Here is a 21,687-nt window from a genome sequence, read left to right as displayed (position 1 = left end):
CTGAAAGAGAGAGAGGCTAATTAAATTAATTAGTGTTTTTTTAAAAAGCAAAAAAATCAGTGCTCATATTGTACCAAGGGCTCAAGGTGGGCTAGACGGCTAAGGGCGTATCTGGATTTGGTTTCTGCCCCAGATCAAATGCAATATAGGGCTGCTGTACAGGTTTGACCTCTTACATGTAGACGGGCACTGTACATCACAGGATGACACAACACCATTATCACAAATCATAATGCAGCTCGGATGCTGACTCAATCATTATATTCACTGGCAGTGCGGATAGAGCAAGCTGGTCACATGTGATATGAAAACAGCTATCAGGCCTTGCGTTTACTCTAGTCTTGGCAGGATTGGAACCAGGTTGTTTAAAGTATTATTATTATTTTTGCTCATTCATACTTCAATTGGGTGGTGCTGTGGGTTAAACCACAGAGCCTAGGGCTTGCCGATCAGGAGGTCGGTGGTTCGAATCCCCGTGACGGGGTGAGCTCCCGTTGCTCGGTCCCTGCTCCTGCCAACCTAGCAGTTTGAAAGCACGAAGTGCAAGTAGATAAATAGGTACCGCTCCAGCGGGAAGGTAAAGGGCATTTCCGTGCGCTGCTCTGGTTCGCCAGAAACAGCTGTACGCCAGCTCCCTAAACCAGTAAAGCGAGATGAGCACTGCAACCCCAGAGTTGTCCATAACTGGACCTAATGGTCAGAGGTCCCTTTACCCTTACCTTACTTCAATTGGACAAAAGACTTCTTCATCTTAGGTGGCCTTCACAGCTTGTGACTCACCAAGCTGCATGCAGCGCAACACTATTGTGGCCTGTCAGTCAGCCAATAAAATTAAGTCTTGCTTCTGATGCCCAACGGCCTCAGTCCAGTATACCTGAAGGAGCGTCTCCACCCCATCATTCTGCCCAGACACTGAGGTCCAGTGCCAAGGGCCTTCTGGCGGTTCCCTCATTGTGAGAAGCAAAGCTACAGGGAACCAGGCAGAGGGCCTTCTCGGTAGTGGCGCCTGTCCTGTGGAATGCCCTCCCACCAGATGTCAAAGAGAAAAACAATTACCTGACATTTAGAATACATCTGAAGGCAGCCCTGTTTGAGGAAGTTTTTAATGGTGACATCATCATCATCACCATCATCATTTGCCCAGGGCTGCAAAAAAAAAATGGGGATTGTAAAGCACTTGGCTGGCCTACAACTTGTGGTAGGCACAGCGGTGCAATTTAGAATTTGGACTTAATGGTCTTATTTGGGAGACTTGCTCTTTATATGGCAAAGTGTGTCCCTTCACTCACTTCCAAGTGTGGTAAATCGGCCCTGCAGAGCCACAGGGCTTTCTTGCTCAGTAGGCGGCGTGGGATCATGGGCTTGCTTCCCAAAGTCTTGCCCCGATGGCATCATGGAATGGATGGCCTGTGTTCAGCTTAAGAGGTCATGATGTGCATTCCTCGCCTTATGTATCAGATTAAACCCAGCCACTATGCTTCTTGTGCATCTGTTTGTGGCTGACAGCAGGAAGCAGGAGAGGAGGACTCACTGTTAAAGTAGTTACTGCCAACAGGGATGGGCAAATCTCTCAGTTTCGGTTTTTCTCGGGTTCTCATTTTCCCAATCTTAATTCAGTTCTCCACATCTCTACATCTGCTGGTGATAAAAAAGAGAGATCCCCATGAAAAGTCATTGTTTTAGTGCAAATTTCTCCCAATAAACACATTTTTAATATGCGATTTTGCCATTTCCCTTAATATTTGTATTCCCCCCAATAAAATGCATTTTGTATGTTATTTTTCACTAATATATGCATATTTATGCACACTTTAGTTATATGCATTGTTGTACAGATTTCTTGGCTGGAGAATTGCTTTGCAGAACTCAGACACGCGTGACGTTTGAAGAACGGTTGCATTTCAGTTTTCGCATGGTTTCAGAAAGTATGAATTAGGTAAATTTTCCTTTACAGTGGTACCTCGGGTTACAGGTTACAGACGCTTCAGGTGACAGACGCTTCAGGCTACAGACTCTGCTAACCCAGAAATAGTACCTCGGGTTAAGAAATTTGCTTCAGGATGAGAACAGAAATCGTGCGGCAGCGGCACAGCGGCAGCAGGAGGCCCCATTAGCTAAAGTGGTACCTCAAGTTAAGAACAGTTTCAGGTTAAGAGCAGACTTCCAGAATGAAGTAAGTTCTCAACCCGAGGTACCACTGCACATGTGAGCTGAGTCAAATTCTGCTTCCGCCCCATCCTGACCTTCCAATGTATTTGCTGCCAATGTAGTTGCTGCCCTGGGCTCCTTTGGGATGAAAGGTGGCATATAAATTTAATAATAAATAAAAACACAGTGCCAACCTCATGCCTGCCAGCTTCCTGACTAGTTTCTTGTACAGTCCATTGTGTGGACATGCAACCGCTTTGGACTGGTACAGTTAGGACTCCTGGCATCAGATGCCCATCACATGTGCGGGCAACTCTTGAAACATGTCTGTTTCAACAACATAAGAAACATGGCTCCTAACAGACCAAGCTCTGCATTATTATGATGGGCCAGTATGCAGAAACACCGCGGAGAAATCCACAAATCCAGCCAACTGATCTTTTATCCTTGGTGGAGAGGAATGTTGGGGCAGCCCTTGAACCCTTCCCTTACTTCTATCGTAGGTGGACTTTGTCAGGAAAGGAAACAGAGGTTGCTGCACTCCTGGGATTATTTACTTGCAAGACCGGCTGAGAGTTGCTTGTGTGTAATTTCGATGGGTGTGGGAATAATTTGCCTTGACTGTCCTGTCTTGAGGGAAGGGAATCAGAAAGAAAAGTCTAAGCTTTCCAAATTTTGTCGCAGGGAGTTTCCTTAACGTCATGAGAGGAATTGGCTGGGCAGCTCCAAAGGCAATCTAGGTCATAGTCAAATGGCGGCTTCCAGTTTGATGCCGAGGAGGAACACAGCTGGAAACTGTTGGCTGTTCGCGCAGGGGAAAATGCAATAACACCCGCCTCCCTGGCACCTGCAGAAAAATCAGCTGTGTGGCTACATGTTTCAGTGGGACTGTGGGTGTGATCACTATTTGTAAAGCTGGTTGTTTGTTTTAGGAATTAGTGGTCGATGTTCCTTCAGTGAGAGGTAACGAATGCTGGAGATGTTTGTCTCTGAATGAGCAATGCACCTGCAGGCTTAGAGCTGAGATCTGTGGGGGCGCTGGGTAAAAAGAAGGTAGTGTGTAGCCCTGGGCACAACGGATAATTCCCCCCCCCGGCAACTGGCTAAAAACCAGTGTAGTGTTCAAGATAGTGCTGTGTAGTGGTTAAGAGAGTTGGACTAGGACTGGGGGGGACAATTTGACTGTGAAGCTCACTGTATGATCTTGGACCAATCACCCTCTCTCAGGGCTTGAGCCTAGAATGCATGGGTCCAAGTGGTTTTCCGCTTGTCCCATTTTCAGGAGTAAGCCGGCAGTAAATCACATCATTCAAGTCAGAGCTAACTATGGGCAAAAACACAGTCTGCACTGCATTGCAGGGGGTTGGGCTAGATGACCCTTGGGGGTCCCTTCCAACTTTACGATTCTGTGATTCTAGCTTACATTCTTGCTATTTCTCTTTTGATTTAGTATTATATATGACCTTGTGTGCTGTGTGAGCTCTCACACAGCGAGAGGAATGTAATTAACCAAGATTGGTTTTGATTTCATGCACAGGTTCCAACACATCATGGTGCTCAAAGGAAGTGTTTTTTGTTTTTATTTTTAAATTCTTATTACTTCACATCATGTTCTATGGTTTGGCCCAGGGAAAGAAAACAAATTCAGAACTTGAGCTCTGGCTCAAAACAAGCCTTGGGGAAGATATATTCCTTCCTCATAAGCGTATGATGTGGCTTAACTTGTTGAAACAATGTGTGAGTCTAAAGTAAAACCCTTATTAGTGAGAATTGTGCTATACGTTGTATGTGCCACATGCTCATTCTTGTTTGCAGGCTACGAGTAATGTTTGTATATGTGTGTTTTACAGAAGATATTGGCACAGTCTACATCAGGCTTCCTCAAACTCAGCCCTCCAGATGTTTTTGGCCTACAACTCCCATGATCCCTAGCTAGCAGGACCAGTGGTCAGGGGTGATAGGAATATCCTTCAATATCTGCCAATCTACAAGTTGCATAATGTCCACAGCCTTTGCACCAGGCACAAAAGGCTTCATGTGGGCAACATGCCCACCCCAAACTAAGCCCTTCATGACCCTCATTATCAAATCTTCCAGCAAATCCTGTTTTCTCCCCAACCCCCAAGGTATGTTATCAGAAATGGGTGTTTTAGGATCATTCTCCTCTGTCAGGCGAACAGCCCCCTGCTTCTCTCCTGTGGTGCAATGGGCCAGTGCATTGGTGGTTTGAGCCCACCCTGGGCTGTAGGCAGAATTCCTGCATTGCAGGAGGTTGGACTAGATAACCCTCAGGGTCCTTTCCAACTCTCCAATTCTAGAATTAGAATATTGAAGCCGGAAGCTAACTATACGAAGCACACACATATTAGAGGACTTCTGTCTTACAGGCAGTGGTAAACACTGGATAGCCCCCATATCATGCTGATTTGTCGTTTCACAAGGTGTTTGTAGTTTCACAAGGGCCTTCTCGGTGGTGGCGCCTGCCCTGTGGAATGCCCTTCCAACAGATGTCAAAGAGGAAAACAACTACCAGACTTTTAGAAGACATCTGAAGGCAGCCCTGTTTAGGGAGGCTTTTAATGTTTAATAGACTATTGTGTTTTATTTTTCTGTTGGAAGCCGCCCAGAGTGGCTGGGGAAACCCAGCCAGATGGGCGGGGTATAAATAAATTATTATTATTATTATTATTATTATTATTATTATTATTATTATTATTATTATTTTGGGGGGTATGTTGTGTTGTTTATTTTTCAATATGGTGCTTTGCTTCAACATTTGCTTTAAGGTTACTGTAGGAAAGGAGTTAGGATCATCTTACCTTTACCATGCTAGCTGAATTTGCACAGGTGCCCAAGTGTGTGTGTTTACCTTTTTACTGTTAACCTTTGTCTTGAATCTTTGCCATCGGGGCTGTGACACTTCATTGCTGTGGTTGCTTGAAACTCACACAGCCAGGGCTCCTGTAGAAAGTGTCTCTAAATATGTAACGGTGGCTGGTTCCCCCAGCTCTTGTTGCAGTGATGCCAAGGCTGGCTCACCTATGAAGCAGAGTGTAGTAGCTGCCTGAGGTGGTAGAATCCCATGGGATGGTGCATGTGTGTCCCCCATAGGTGTCCCACCCGCCTCTGCAGTCATGTGGCAGTGGCAGCTTCTGGCAAGATGTCACAAGAGTTCCGCACAACCCCAATAAGTGAGACTTTGGCAGTGGGGTAGTGGGGCTGGAATCTTTCCGTTTCTCCTTAGGTGGCGAAATGGGATAAGCTGCCCCTGATTAATGCTGTCGATAAATTAGAGGACCCTGCTGATTAGCTCAAAGGCCAATCAGGTCTTCCAGATGAGATGAATGCTGTGGAATGCACAATACTAAGGCTACACCACATTAAAGGAGATTCAAAGCAATTTCACATCCACTGCAAGTACCAAGCCTGCCCCACCTTAAACTTGATGATTTCCACACTTTTAACTACTTCAAATCTTTTCTATTATTTGGTATCTCCCAGAATACAGCCGAATGTGAGGTTGTTTTATTTAGCCACTAACATTTTTTTAAAAAAAACTGCATGCAAAATATTAAACACATACCAAGTTAAATATTTTTTTCCTTTATTTGAAACACTTTGTTCTAAAAATTTGCTCATACTTTCTTCACATTATTTTCAGCCAGTTAACCTCCCTTTCCCTACTACTGTCATTTCCAGTCTACAGATTTTCATTTATTTATTTTTAAAAAAACAATACTCCTTGAAATCTTCTGCAGCGTATGAAACCAAAGTGTCTTTGTTATTCAGATATGACTATATCATTCATGGATTATAGTACAAATAATTTTAAAATGGTAGTATGTAAAATAGAGTGTTCATAGAATTATTTACAGCATGTAGTCATATGCTTAGAAATGATTCACTTCAAGCAGCGTGAAGACATCGTCTGTCATGCTAGCTTTCAACAAAATATTAAAAAGAGACGCTACTCATTCATACATGTTAATACCAAGGAACATGGAATATCAGACCATATAAAAATACTTTAATTTAGATGCAAGCTCACAATTAAAACTGCTACCACAGTAGTAAAGTGTCTCATAATACTAATAGTAATAATACTAATAGTATCTAGTCTGGAAGGCAGCTTTTTCTTTCCCTTTGGCTTTAGGATGAGTCTCAGCAAGAAGTTACTAACAAGTATTACTTTCTAATGAAATCAAAGCTGACTTGGTACAGATATGCATAATAAGATGTAATCTCTTTAATTTCCAATACTCTTTACATTCCTATGTTCATATTGACCTTTTAAAAAAACATGACACCACGTGCCTAATTCCAACTTGTTGTAATACTCATGTTTTCCCACTTAATTTATTGCTTAGTTAAATCTAACCAATTTCACAGGCAACTATGAATGTGGCTATTCATTTATTTTGTATGAATCGCATGTTAGGCTTGTGGCCATCTTAGCTGCTTGGAAATCCTGTTACTGTGTTCTGGCAGCTGTCAGATATAAGCTCATTCATTTCGTTTTGTTTGCTTTCTTCTTTGTTCTCATGGTTAGTGTGATTTTTTGGTTTCCCTGGTCTTCTGGACCTTTTGACACAAACCTTCAGCAGCAAATAGGAGAGCTCGGCCACATTCAGCAGAATGCAAATGCCGGACACTGAAATCATGAAAATGGTAAAGACGGTCTTTTCAGTGGGGCGAGAAACAAAGCAGTCCACTACATTGGGACACGGCCAGGCGCTGCATTTCAGTAGCCGAGGCATGTGATATCCCTGATACATATAGTAAAACACATACATGAAAGAAGCTTCAAAAATCAGCCTGAACAAGATGCTGGCAGTGTATGTCCACCACAAGGGACCTTCGATGTGAAATTTCTGTTTCTTTATTTCTTCTATGTCCTTATATTCACAGCTTTTATCTCCCTTTCGAAACTTCTTTTTCCTTTCGTGCCGCCTGTATGCGACATGCATTGCCACCAAGAGTGCAGGGGTGGAGACAAAGATGAGCTGCAGGGCCCAGAGTCTGATGTGGGAAATGGGGAAAAAATGATCATAGCAGACGTTTTTGCATCCTGGTTGCAGCGTATTGCACACAAAGTCATCTTGTTCATCACCCCAGACTTCCTCTGCTGCAACAACAAGGATCATAATACGGAAGATGAACAGGACAGTCAACCAAATCTTTCCAATACTGGTAGAATGTTGGTTTACACCTCCTAAAATGCCCTGCAGTGTTCCCCAGTCCATGTTATCGTTTGAGTCTTTGGACCTATTATGACAAGGAGAGGATGTGAAAAAAGGAAAAAAAGAATCAAGTTATAAAATACAACACATTGAACATAAGCTGCTCCGACACTATCATGGAAAAAAATATTTATTAACTGAAGAATGATTAAAATAAGCAAATGACTCCTCTACTAAATTCAAAGTCCCAAAATAATGTATGCCCAGAAAATAATTCTAATTCAGCTTCTTAGATAAATACTAGTTCTGCTATAAAATATGAATGAGGCTGCTATCCTATACAAACTGATTTGAGAGTAACTCCTGTGGAACTCAGCGGAACATTTTTTTAGTGAAAAAACAATGGATTGTGCTGTTAGTAGCATTCCATTAATGTGCATATATGGTGTGTTTTCATGATATTCTGCATCTGTTTCTTAAAATGGGCAGTTTGCATTTCATTACTAGGATACATGTTCCAACTAGGCATAGCCAGAACTTGTACAGCAACTGGCACCAATAGGGAAATTTATTCCCACTGCAAACAACATGATTTCTCTCAGTACCACAGTAGGAGAGGAAAGGTTAAAGCCCTCCTCCAGGCTTGCTGCAATCCTGATCATTACAACCCCCCCGCCCCGCCCAGCGCTGTTTAAAACTTGAACATTAAATGCAAAAATGCATTTAATGTCATGTCTAGTTTGGCCCCAAAGCTCTAACAAGCATGATTCACTGTACTCAAAGCATGGCCTAGAAGCATTATTGAATTTGTAATAGGAATGGAGAGGAAATACTTAAAACTTTCTGGAGAGCTTGATTTCCACACATTATCCCACTTACTTCACATCAGATTGCTATGAATCATCTGCTTGATGTTGAGAACCAATTCCACCCTCAATGGAACAAACCAATAGCAAAGCACACACCACTGCATTAGGAGGCTAAACTACCTCTTTAACCAGGTAAATGAAAGAGTGATATTCTACATAGTCATACTAATGGTGCATTGAAATAAATGCATAAGGGTCACTCCAGGAGTCTTACTGCTTTCTTTAAGCCAGAGCAGTGCACAAAGAATCGGGGGGGGGGGGGAGAAACGGAACTAAATTTTCTGTGCAATTTAGATTCACCAGAAAAAGATTAATCTTTTTTACATATCCCTGCTCCAAGGGAAATGCCTCATTCTGGCAACAGTGCATTGCAATGATTCAAAGCTAAACTACTGGCCTTCAATTGGTGAGTAGGGACTCACGAATGGGCCACAGCCTGTTCTAATGTGGGTTGCAACCGTAGCACTTCACAATATAAATACATGGTAGAAAGTTAAAAAAATGGATCCCTAAATGCATGTTGGATCCTGGGTTTGAAATTTTTGAAGACTACTAACCTAAACTATATACTAACTAAACTATACTAACACAAAATTTAACATTCAATTCAAGATACCAAGCAAGTAATACATTATCTACAATGAGTGATTTCACACAAAATGTGTTGTTGTCCTAGGTGCTTCCTGTCATGGAAAATTTAGCAACATTCAATCATTGATCTTCTACTTAAATCTGGAAGAGGACCATCAATTATGCTGCCAAACTTCAAACACACTATAGTCAACTGGGCAATCTCCCTTTACCCAGCTCCACTGTGTGTGTGGAAAGGGTTAAATGGCCCTCCCCCTTCACTGTACTGTACAATCCTCCCATTGCAACTGAGTTCACTCTAAAGAGAAGAGACAGAACATAGAGAAGGAAACGTCTAGAGCAATCTATCCATACGATAATGAACCGACCAGTAGCACAAGAGGTCTTCTGCAACTATTCCATTAAAGTGTTTGTTTTTTAAGTTCATAAATTCTAAGCTCTAGTGGGAAAACTTGAAGCTAAACAGGGAAAACATAACTTCAAGAAGGATGTTCTGCCTATGTTGTGAAGATGCCCTGTAAAGAGTGAACAGAACATGGTCATTCCACAGTAAGTTCAGTCTTCCACAGTAGAATCATAGAGTTGGAAGAGACCACAAGGGCCATCCAGTAAGAAGCACTCCTAGTTTCTTATGTGTTAATAAAGATCAACTCTTTACATAATAGGTTTCTGCTGGTTAGGAAGGCAACTTCCAAAATAGGAAGAATTTCTTTCAATGGATGAGTAGTAGTGTTTCATTTTTTAAAAAAGCACAAAATTATGTATGAAGAAAGAGAAAACGCAATCAAAAACTCTGGGAGTGGTATATTTGATTTTGGATTGAGATAAAACCTTTTATGGAGGAAACTGGCATTCATCCTGCATTTGCATCAAACCAGTGGAAATCACCTTCATAAAGAAAAGGTATGATGAATGATTTCCATGTTACAATTTTTAAGACATCCTGTAAGGCTGTTCCTTTTCAAAGGTTCAGAGGAAGCAACACAAGTGAAAGTGAGCAACAGAATAACATTCCATCTATCTCTCTACCTGACTTAACCAGGGGATAAAAGAGGCAATCACAAAGGGGTAGGTCTTACAGTGCTTTTGAAAGGTGCCAATGCTTAACTTATGATTCTATTTGTGGTCCAAAATAGTTGAATCCAGACCTTAGGTTTATGTTCTATTCCATTCATTTCTGCATAATTAATTTCTGCATGATTATTGTTGTTTCAAATCACATTTTGTTTACAGATGGGATGGTGTAACATTATATGCAGGATGCAGTTAATTCTGATCCATGTATGTGTCATGGATACAACCTTTCATAACCCTGACTCAAGCTATGAGCACTGGGCAGAAAACAAGCTCAGCCACTTGCAAGCAAATTTGTGTGTCACACCCTTTTACCCAAGAAAGCACCAAATATATGTTCTGCTCTGCTGGTTGAACATAATACAGCACTGCTGTTTAGAGTTAGAAGCTGCTAGACAGAGTCAAAATCTTAGATAACCAGGATTACTTAAGGGATCAAAGAAACTGAAACTTTTGGAGAGAACAGAGACCTGTTTCTGGACTCACTATTGAAAAGGCACTGTCTCACCTTACAAAGTTTACAATATCTCTAGCTAATCTAGAAGATTAACTAAGCACCAAGTTTAGAAACATGTTATATTTCTTGCTTACAACAGGGATGAAATACTTTTATCTGAGTATCAGTTCTGAGCTATGCTTAGATCCATTTATATATCACATGGTACTATGGGTACACTAGGGCTTGACCAACGTTTGCTCAGTAAACACATGATTATTTTTGTGAAAAGGCATTTGTTCCCAACTACACAGTGGGCAGGTGCCAGGAAACTACACCCAAATATGACCACCCCAATATATATATATGTTCACTGTATCTCCTCAAGTTGGGGCACATGCTTCTTCCCTTCACATTCTACATGATTGTCACAGCAGTCATTGGCCAATCATCAGTATATGCAGCTCCTTCAAAAATACACCTTAATAACACAAAAGTTAATGGCATTTTTACAAGGCATCATGTTAGAACCTGGCTACTGATATCATGAATTTCTGTTGAGCTCAGATTTGTGCCTCATTTCTTTATTAGTATTATTGCTTTATTAAGCAATACTTAATATATACTTAAGGATGCAGGTGGCACTGTGGTCTAAACCACAGAGCCTACGGCTTGCCGGTCAGAAGGTCGGTGGTTCGAATCCCCGCGACGGGGTGAGCTCCCGTTGCTCAGACCCTGCTCCTGCCAACCTAGCAGTTCGAAAGCACGCCAAAAATGCAAATAGATAAATAGGTACTGCTCCGGTGGGAAAGTAAACGGCATTTCCGTGCGCTGCTCTGATTCGCCAGAAGCAGCTTAGTCATGCTGGCCACATGACCCAGAAGCTGTATGCCGGCTCCCTCAGCCAGTAAAGCAAGATGAGCGCCGCAACCCCAGAGTCGTCCACGACTGGACCTAACAGTCAGGGGTCCCTTTACCTTTAATATATACTTGGGAGACAAGAAAGATCCAAAGGTCTGCTTCCACAGTATAGGAAGGGCTGTAAAGAAAATGCTGCATTCAGTGCTGACCCAATAAAAGTTGCTGCCTCAAGCAGAGCCCAAATGGTTCCCTACCACTGGGATCTACACTGCATCCTATGAGCCAGATACAGCTGGCTCGGTTTGCATCCCAGCATCCTTGCTGACAACATTCATTAGGAACAAATAACTTTATATCTGTTTTAGCCAGTATAAAGTTTTGGAGCAAGGTTTGTAAAATGCCTGGATATGTCAGTTCTTCATCAATAATGACCATTCAACTAATCCCAATAATATAATCAATGTAACACTAAGGATATAGTCCAACGTTTCCTAGGAGGGCATCACAGGGTTCTTAGGAAGGACTGGATCAGCTCCTACACTGACAGTTCCAACAACCAACTCAGCTGACATTGGAGTTGTAACGTTGGAAGACGCCAAAGGAATCCAAAGGATCCAAAACCCTCCTAGGCACTTGTCAAGTCACCAAACAAAGGGGGAAATGAGACATACTTCTGTCTTCCCATTCCTTCCCATCAGAATCAATGCGAAAGACAATGTGCTTGTATGTGTATGTGTGTGTGCATACACAGTTGAAAGCCCTGCTGGCAACAGCCCAACAGAGCTTTGGATAAGGCAGTAGAACCAACCTCCCCCAGTCCTTAGAACAGCAACCTGAAGTTGTAATCCTATACAGTACACACTTATCTGGGTGTAAACCCTATTGAAAATTATCTGTCAGCCTCAGAAAGAAGTCTGTTGCCTTCTAGAGGCACTTCCCCACAACAGTCTGTTGTGGACTTGGGCATGCAAGTTTTTCCTCAGTGTCCAAGCAACACCACCACCATCAAAATACCTGCAGAAATGGTAAATCCAGACTGAGAAAATAATATGGGACAGTATTTTGGTGAGGAATACCATTTCTTGCATGCATGAGCAGCAAGCACACAGTTCACACTAAACTTCTGTCTGAAATGCCCCTTTCTAGCTAGTGCAGAATATGGTATGGTGGCATACAATACAAAGATTCCTCATTGAAGATTGAATGGCTTATTAAAAGAGTTAGTATCACATGTTAAAAGTCAATCCGCTTCAGTTTAAATTGTAGTATAATCATCTTAAAAGTACCCTCTTCAGCAGTAAAAGTGGCTGGAAGAACTGCATAAAGCAGCAACCAGCAACAGTACCTGTGGATAAATGCATGGTTCATCATATTGCAGTTACAGAAGACCGTGGTTGAGTTTTGTTTAGAAAACCTCCAAGCACCATCTCATATGGTAGTCAATAACGTAAGGACCAAATACAGTGCTCCTTAAAAGAACAAGTGAATAGTTAGTGGTCCTTATACGACAGACTTACAGAATCACTGATATAAAGTTGATTCATAATGAAACTGAAAAGTTGTGGGATACAGAATGCTCACAGAATTTTAAACATACCCCTTCCTGGTTTTTACTAGCAAATAAGTACAAGTCATTTTATTATTATGGTCAAAGATCAGTATCAAAACAAAAACACCAGTTACAAAATTTAAAAGCTCAAAACAAGATAAAATGATATAAAATCGCATATACATAAAAAGCAGTTCTTGGTGGTCATTTATCGGTCAGAAAGGAAACCCGTCTATTTATCTTCTCTACCATGAAAATAAATAAAAGCATTATTAAAAAGAAAAAAGAAAGGAAACCCTTCTGGCCTAGAATTGTCCACTAGTCAGTATCTTATATTATATATTATACTAATCCTGGGTGCTACTAGCAAATAACATATTAACTTGTCAGTCTGTCAAATGACTGCCTTCACCTCTCAATTTGATTTCATCTCAGTGTATCAGATGGCTACCAGAAATCATCACAATTAAAACATGCTACCTTGATTCACACATAATGCTAAACCATAGTGTGGTTTATTAGAATGTTCAAAGGCAATACAGGACACTAAGCATGGTTTGTTCACTTGCAACAAATCACAATGTGAAACCATGGTTTGTTGTTCACTTCTAGACCATGGCTTCTTTTAGGAATGGTTTGGTGTTGACCAAACCAAACAGCCTTGTCCAAATTCAATAACCTTGCTTAGCTTTGCAAATATGCTAGCTTCATTATACTTAAAGATAAATAAAAAACAAATCAATAACCCTCCACCCACAAACACATTTAAAAGACCGTAGAATGTTACAGAGAAACACTGTAGAAAGGCCTGGTTACAGAGAAACACTGTTGTCTGGTGCATAAAGATGTGTAATGAAGGAGGAAGTCAAGCCTCCCTGGGGAGAACATTCCACACAGGGCCGTCTTAAGCATGCCCGGCGCCCTGGCGCCGTGGTGCGACGGACCCCTCCGGCGCCCCCCGCCCCGTTTTCCAGGGCAGCGGGCGGGGGGGCGGACGCTGCACGCAGCTGCACTGCGCCACCCAGCCTGCTGTAGGGGCAGCCCTGGGCCAGGGGGTGCTGCCCGCCCCCTGTTGCGACACCCCTGCACACGGCGGAGGCGGCCCCAAGCCCACGCGCCTCCAGAGAGCGGCCTGAAGCCGCTGAACAGCGGAGCGCGCCTGGGGCCGCCTCAGCCACGCCTCTCAGCGGGCGCAGCGGCGCCCCTGGTGGCCTGGCGCCCCACCCCACTGGGGGCGGGCCTAGAGCCGGCCCTGATTCCACAAATGGGGAGCCACTGCAGAAAAGGCCCTTTATTGTGTTTCCACCCTCCACACCTCTTGTGGAGGAGGTACACAAAGAAGGGCCTCAAATGATTGCAAGATACAGGTCAGCTCCTTTGGGGAGAGGTGGTCTCTTTGGGGAAGAGCATAGATTTTTAAGTGATGAGCAGCATGGGATTTTTCAAATTGTGCTTGCTATGCCAGTTATGTGTGTATTCTACTTTTTTATTACCGTATATTTTCACATACCTTGAAAGTAGGTGTAAGTTAAGATGCCTTTGAACAGGAATCTGCGAGATAGTGGGTGGTGAAACCTGATGCATGATGAACAATGTTAGATGGCATTCAGACTGTTATCTGTTTTCAGTAACGGGGGTGGGCAGAATACATAGCCAGTTTGCAACAGATTTTGGCTAGACTGTAAGAAGCCCACTGGGTGAGTGACACACACACACACACACACACACACACACCACAATGGAGTCATTTGGAAACACCAGACCCTTGGACTACTGATTAACTAAGACTGCAGAGAGAAAACAGCATTTTACTTTCTAGGTTAAGTTAAAATGTGCAAGGTACATCCACTTAAGCAATCTCCATGTTAAATGTTTACCATTGAAGAAGTCATTCAATGTGGATTTCAGTACCTAGAGAACCTCTCAAGTACGCTTGCGAGATTACAGATGGCATTAATACAACAGATAGATGAGAAATTATAAATGACATCCATCCCCCAGAAAATTGTGATTTCTCAGCTACTACAGAAGTGGCACATGTCCCCCTACTAACCCAAATCCAAGTGAGATATTGTTACTTCTAAAAATGCACCTTTTTTGCTGTCCTTGGTGCCCCTTGCTATAGGAAGAGCACCACCACACATTTAAAGCACATAACTTCCCCAAAGAAACCTGGAAACTAGTCTTTTAATGTTGCTGGGAATCGTTGCTCGGGGGGGGGGGGGACGACGACTGCAGATCCCAGGATTCTTTGGGGAAATTAATGTGCTTTATTATTTATTATTAAAATTTGTATACCACCCTTCACCCAAAGATCACAAGGCAGTAATTCTTGTATCTATAAATACTAACAAAATATTCACTATGTTTCAGGTGCCATGGTGGCGGGTGGTTTGTATGTTGTAGGGATATCTGAGCTGCTACCATGCATCTCTATTTGCAACCTCTTTGAACCTTTAACAGCTTGCCAAATATAATTAAACAAAAAACAGCATATGGTCAAGAAGACTGTCAAAGCTTGATTCTGAAGAAGCATCTCAGAAACGAAGAGCCTCAGAAACTAAGAAACTTTTAGAGAGTTCCATTCATCTTAAATCCCAGAGCATTTTTTTTTATAATTCACTATTTAGTGTACTGTAACTTATTGTTCTTAAATGCTATGTCACAATTAACATTAAAGAATGGTAAAATGCTTCTTAAAATTCTTCCTAGCCTTGCACAACAAAATAACTTATTTGAGGCATATTGTACCTGGCTTCTGAGATAGATTAGAGTCTTTCCCTTTGCTAAAGTTGTAGATACTCCATATGATTTAGTCATGAAAACTGGACTTATTCATACCCTATTGAATTGTAAGGTTAAGTGCTGACACTGCAACCTTACTTTCATTGCCTGGATAAAGGAAGCCATGGTAGTTGCCAAGTGGTTGATATTCCAGTCATGGAAGGCCAAAATTCAGCCTGGCATGGAGATACAGGTCATGGATATAGTAGACATTCTGGCAAAGGTGTAAATGGAAATAAACAGACCTGAAATTTTTAAAGAGATCTGCTTCATACCTTGAACATTTGACCACTTTAATTTGCCCTTGGACCAACAAACATATTGTTAAATGTGCCTTCTTCCATCCTTTAATTTTTATCCCTTGCATGATGAATGGGAAAAGTGAAGAAAGGAGGGGAGGGGCGAAAATATTGGGCTAGGAACAGAGGAAGCTGTGTTTAAGTCCATTTAGTTCAATATTGTCTGGGTTGATGGGCAGCAGTTCTTCAGGGTTTCAGAAACAAGTATTTTCTAGCCATACCTGGAGCTGCCAGAGAGTGAAACTGGGACTTTATGTATGTAAAGCATTTGCTGTGCCATAAGCTAGGGTCCTTCCCTGCATCATATTCTAAAGATTTTCAAAGGATGATTTTCAAAACGTTAACTTAGGGCCCACTGAAATAAATATTAAAAGTTATTATTCCAGTTATTATTCCAGTGATTTCAATAGCACCTGTGACTAATAGTATTCTGTGTTTATGGTGGATGATTGCCCCATCCACATCAGAATGCTCACCCTGGATTAAATTGGTTAGATTTTTTTGTAAGAATAGGCAATGGTTCCCATCCAGGGACACTACTAACAAGTAGTGTCCCTTCCAGTAGCACCTTAGAGACCAACACACACGAAAGCTCATACCAATGACAAACTTAGTTGGTTTCTAAGGTGCTACTGGAAGGAACTTTTTAATTTTGTTTTGACTATGGCAGACCAACACGGCTACCTACCTGTAAGTAGTGTCCATTATAGCAAATTTTGTAGAAATAGGCAGGGGAAAATATCTATAAGATGGGCAGGTAACAGATTAATTTAAGCAATTTATGTTAGTGTTTGTGCAAAAGCGTGTAATTACTCAGAACTCTTTTTCTAATTCTGAAGTTGGGCATACCCAATTTAGCAATTCCTTTCTTGTTCTATGTTCTGTGATGTCCAAATGGAAAATTGTACAATAATGCCTTAGCTATCTCGGCAAATGTGTTACTTGACCAGAGGTCACTGGAAGCAGTAGGACTAGAGCTATAACTGTTTCCATTTCCAGATAATGCACATATTTTTGTAAACTAAGAAATATTTAATAAAAAAACAATAAACAGCCCATTTGCTACACCATACTACTGATGCAGTTGCATTCTGTAGCTTAAAGTTTTAAGTATTCAAGATCTATCAACTGCCTTTCTACAAAGAAAACATGATACTATTTGATTCTTGTTATCTGTATCACTTCCATTAATCACAGTGACCAAGAAACACACACACTTTTAATTTACAGATCAATGTGTTGGAGCGTAGCTTATGTTGGACCTGTGACAGAAACTCCCAGAGAGGAATCTAATGATTTTACAAACAAAATTCTGTTTCATCTTCATGTGAGGCTTTTGTAAAAAACAAAACCAGACTAGGTGTGTCACAAATTAACTTTAATTACTTCTGCCTTTATTTGGCTGGATGGTTTGGTTTGTTGGGTATGTCATATACAGCCAGAAGAACTACACATTTACGGTAATTGGCTGCAAGTTAACAACAGAATAGGAAATCCCCATGACTGCCCAATGTGATGTGCACTGCCCAATGTGTTGTGCACTCCTTGCAAATACTGGGCAGGAGAATATGGCAAAAGCTTTTATATTCTATAGAGAACCCTATGCAGAACTCTTAAACATAAATGAGTACATTACCAAGCCATCCGAACAAGTAGTGGAAGGAAGAAAAGCAGAGAGGGAGCCAGTTAAGATTTATAGAAAAATTTTGCAGAAAACACCATTGCTCTTTACTTCAGTGGAGACAATTAAACATCTACAATAACTGTACTCCACACACACACCAAAATTGGGTTTAGATGATGAACAGCATCTTTCTGCTGGAGCCATCAATAGAAAATTTCTCAACCTTTGGCTCTCCAGAAGTTGCTGAACTAGTGTCCCCATTATCCTTAGCCTTTGAGCATGCTTGGTGGGGCTGATGGGAGTTTTAGTTCAGCAACATCTGGAGTGCCAAATATTATCCACACTTGGATTGGAATCGCAATTACACCACTAAAACAGATGGTTAGAACTGTCAGTATGTTTGAAGGAGGTGATTTATTTATAATTCTCATAATTTCTCAAATGATCTCAAAGCAATTTTTTAAACAAGGACCCAGACAGGCTTGATCTTTTTGCTTCTTCTCTGGATCAGAGCTACTGACCTGCCAAAAACTGACCAATGAGAGAGATTTAAATTCATATCTTTCAAAGTCCGAAAGTTTACATATGTTATATACATAGCATGCTGTCAAACATATCAAAATCACATCACCCTAGGAATATGGAATAACCATACCTACATGAAGCGAAGGGAACAATACATCATTGTAAAAGGTAATTACATTATGAGGACAAAACAGAACTGAAGTAGTGGCCACTCTATGAAAACAGAATCAGATGAAATTAGTGGGCAGGGTAGAAGAATGGAAAAGAAATACGAAATAACTACTCATAGCGAAACTTGCCAGATCTGTTTCTGAAGTGATGAAAAAGTAAATTAGATGCTTTTGAGTCTAGTAATCTTAAGGTGCTATTAGGTGTGTAAGTGCATTCTTGGCAAGGTCAACAGAAGTATCATTTGAGGACTAGGCAGCCCAATTTCCAAACAGTATCAACTTTAGTCTTACAATGGATATCTGAAGGAGGCATTAAGAATTCAGTTTTACGACTTTGATTAGATTATTTGTCCAAGATCTCATCATTGTATATGATAGAAGAAAACAATACACATAGACTGATTTCCATTCTTCTGCCTCTTCAAAAAAAGAAAAGAGAAATCTGATTATCTGTTAAGTTCTTTTTGCTCATAAACTTGCTGTATTGTCTTTCCCTACGATTGCCATAATGATCAGCCTGGTGAGAGACCAGAAGCAAACAAAGTAAAACACAAAAGAGCAACTGAAGAAATAGATTCTACAATAAGGCATCTTCCTAAACACCGTGTTTACCAAACGTGTTGCGCAAGTTGATTACAAACTAGTCCATTTATTTTGTGAAGAGGCAAATGGGACTCATCGCTCTCTTTATCCCGAACACACACAACTAAAGAAACTACCCAGTGGGGAAGTCCCACTAAGACTAAATGGACCATTACTATGGAGTGGGAATCTGGAAAGGAGATGCATGAAAAGGGAATACGGTATTTCTTTCAACAAAACCCTCGGACAGTTAAACAAATAAAAATAAATCACCCACCCACCCCAAAAGTGTGTGCATGGGGGAGTCTCGCGGCACCTTAAAAAAAAATAGTGACCGGAACTTTCAAGTACTGTAAAATCATCTCTTTAATTACTCTCTTTCCTATTTGCTTGCTATGGCAGATTTCTCCAGGATTATTCTTTTTAAACAAAGGAGGAAATGCTTTATAAAACAAGTTGTGCTGCTGGATAGCACCAAGCTCCATCTTGTCTACACGAAGCCAACAGCCTCCGACCATGAAGTTCCTTGGATGCCATGGATTTGATTTGCTCTATCTCTCTTCACCTCCCTTCCCACCCCAAACAGATACAAGTTAAACCCGGCTTTACCAAGTCCCAACCAGGGCTCAGGCTTTCGGCTTCCTCTCTGAAAAACCAGCACGCAACGAAAACGACAGCAAATACCCCCCTCTGGAGCATGTGCAGAGGGCGCTTTCCCTAGTCCGTTGGGATTAGGGGTAGGTAGCGCTTACAGACTCTTAGCCATCCCACTGGAGGTTGTGAACCGTTCTTCGGGAGAACGAATTCCACTAAATAATTTTATTTTATTTATAAATGAAGAGCATGGCGCCGGCTCGATAGGGTCGCCCGACTCCCCGGGACAGGCGCGCAAAGTCTCTCTCACGTCACCTCACCTGTCAGCGTCTGAGGGAAATCAAAGCCCCTGAGCGCCCCGCCGAGCGCACCATGGGCTGGAAAAGGGCGGGAAAAGCGGGCTTCGTCGGCGACGGGCTTCGGTGGACGATGGCCGTCCGCGTCTCGTTCACACTGGGGCCAGGCGGCAACGGCAACGACGACAACGGCGGCGGTGGCAGCAGCAGCTCGCGGTTTCTTTCTCTCCCCCTGAGAGCGTCAAAAAGTTCTTCCCTGTTGCTTCGCCGGCGGCTTTTAACCGCGCCCCCTACCTGCCTCCCGCCCTCTTTCCCTTGACGTGCCGGGACAAGAGGAGGAGGAGGAGGAGGAGGAGGAGGCGAGGCCTCGTCGGAAAAGGGCGCGAGGGAAGGAGAAGGAGAAGAAGAAGAAGAGCGGGGAGGAGAGAGAGGAGCCTCTCTCAGGGTCGAGAGACGACGCCCAGCGGAGGGAGCCGGGCGAGGCCTCCCTCAGCCCCGGCGCCCTGCAGGTGTTCCTGGACGGCGTTTCCTGTCAACCCCGACCGCGATGGTGCGTGGCGGGCACCCGGTTGGGGAAGTCAGCGCTCTCGACACCTTTTTTTTTTTGCTAGGGCAAAATTGCTTCTCAGGCCCGCTCCCGGTGGAGCAAAACCCATTCGAGCAGCACGGGGGTCATGTCGGCTGCTGAATGGTGGAACCTCGAACTACGTACCAAAAGCATCCAAACCGCAGCGGGTAGAGTTAGGACATTTTTTTATTAGAGGCACCTGAACGTCCCAAGAGGGCTTCACCCGAGTTCAGGTAATAATTGCAGGTGTGGTGGAAAACTACACACCGGGCTGGTCTGACCATGCATAATTAGCTATATTTGTATAATATATCACTTTCCAGGATACAATGCTCTGGGGAACTTCCGCCCCTATCCAGCCAGAGTTCAGCACATTTGAATCCCACAGATTTCAGCAGGAGGGATCATAATAATATTGTTTTTATTATGCATGTGGTACTTTTTTATCTATTGTATTATTTATCTATGAACCACCCTGAGATCTACAGATGAAGGGCAGAACACAAATTATAATTATATAATGTAATAGTTGGAAGAAACCCTGAGGATTATCTATTATTCTGTTCCAATCCCATACAGTGCCAGATTACGTAGCTGTCCCATAAAGGGATCAAACTTGCAACCTTGGCATTTATCAGCACCATGTTCTAACCAACTGACTGTCTAGATCTGACCCAAGTCTACGCACATTTACAACTCCATCCCATAGCAAGACATGTTTAATTTGGTGGGAACAGGATTAATTATTAATTAAATTGTTTAATTAAATTTAAACATTTCATCGGCTATCGCACTTATTCATGGTCAGTCACATGCTGCGTTTCAAATCAGTGTAACCTGCCCTGGGACATTATGGTGAAGGGTGGGAAATAAAATAATAGTGGTGATGAAATAAGGAGCTTCAGTGAAAATACCTCTTGAAAAATTTGCAAATCATGTCATCACTAGACAGGCACGAACTTCGAAGAAAGGGTATGCAAAATCAACTGTTGGGATAGTGGAAAGAATGCTTGTGTCATACATAACACTCCCTTTCTGCAAGGATTAGGAAGGAGAGGCAGGGCATTATGGAAGCACTTGTGAAAGCTGGTCTCCAAGTTCATATTTCTTCATTCATATGGGGGAAAGTGTTGTCTCCTTTCACAAATTGTGGAGCAATTATTATGTCTCATAATAAAAGTCCCCTGGATGAGATCTGACATGCTCCCCAATCCCAAACAAGCTATTCTGTGCCAAAGTTATTAAGTGCAAGGATACCGAGAGGAAATCACAGGGCTACCTTGAAAGCAGATAATCTGCTGAATGGTGGTTTAAAATGAAACACATCTGCAACAGGCAATAAGATATGCTGTTGCTATTGCTAACACATGCCAAAAAACCATTTGAAGATAAGCTAGGTTTTCTGTGAATCTACCTCACAGGAATAACTAATGTGATTTTAAATATAATTGATAGCCATATCTTTGTGAGATTTTTGAAATAAATACAGATTGCTTGAAACAAATGCAGCTAACTTCAGGTAGTAAGCATTCAGCCT

At 42.1% G+C, this 21,687-nt stretch overlaps 1 protein-coding gene across 1 annotated transcript; it reads right to left on the bottom strand.

Moving 5' to 3' along the window:
• Window positions 1-6,153: 6,153 nt before the first annotated feature.
• Window positions 6,154-19,915, bottom strand: GJB6 (gap junction protein beta 6). The gene is made up of 2 exons (XM_035116231.2): window positions 19,607-19,915; window positions 6,154-7,413 (listed from the first exon to the last, which is right to left on the bottom strand). The coding sequence occupies exon 2, from the start codon at window positions 7,389-7,391 to the stop codon at window positions 6,600-6,602; it is 792 nt and encodes a 263-aa protein (XP_034972122.1). The 5' UTR covers window positions 7,392-7,413; window positions 19,607-19,915; the 3' UTR covers window positions 6,154-6,599.
• Window positions 19,916-21,687: the final 1,772 nt, after the last annotated feature.

The sequence above is a fragment of the Zootoca vivipara genome, chromosome 4, assembly GCF_963506605.1.
Source record: "Zootoca vivipara chromosome 4, rZooViv1.1, whole genome shotgun sequence".
NCBI lineage: Eukaryota > Metazoa > Chordata > Lepidosauria > Squamata > Lacertidae > Zootoca > Zootoca vivipara.
This window is presented reverse-complemented; position numbering and strand designations above follow the sequence as displayed.

What these genes read in the sequence shown, in the direction of transcription:
- GJB6 (XM_035116231.2), bottom strand. Translation starts at nt 7,391, where the DNA reads ATGGACTGGGGAACACTGCAGGGCATTTTAGGAGGTGTAAACCAACAT.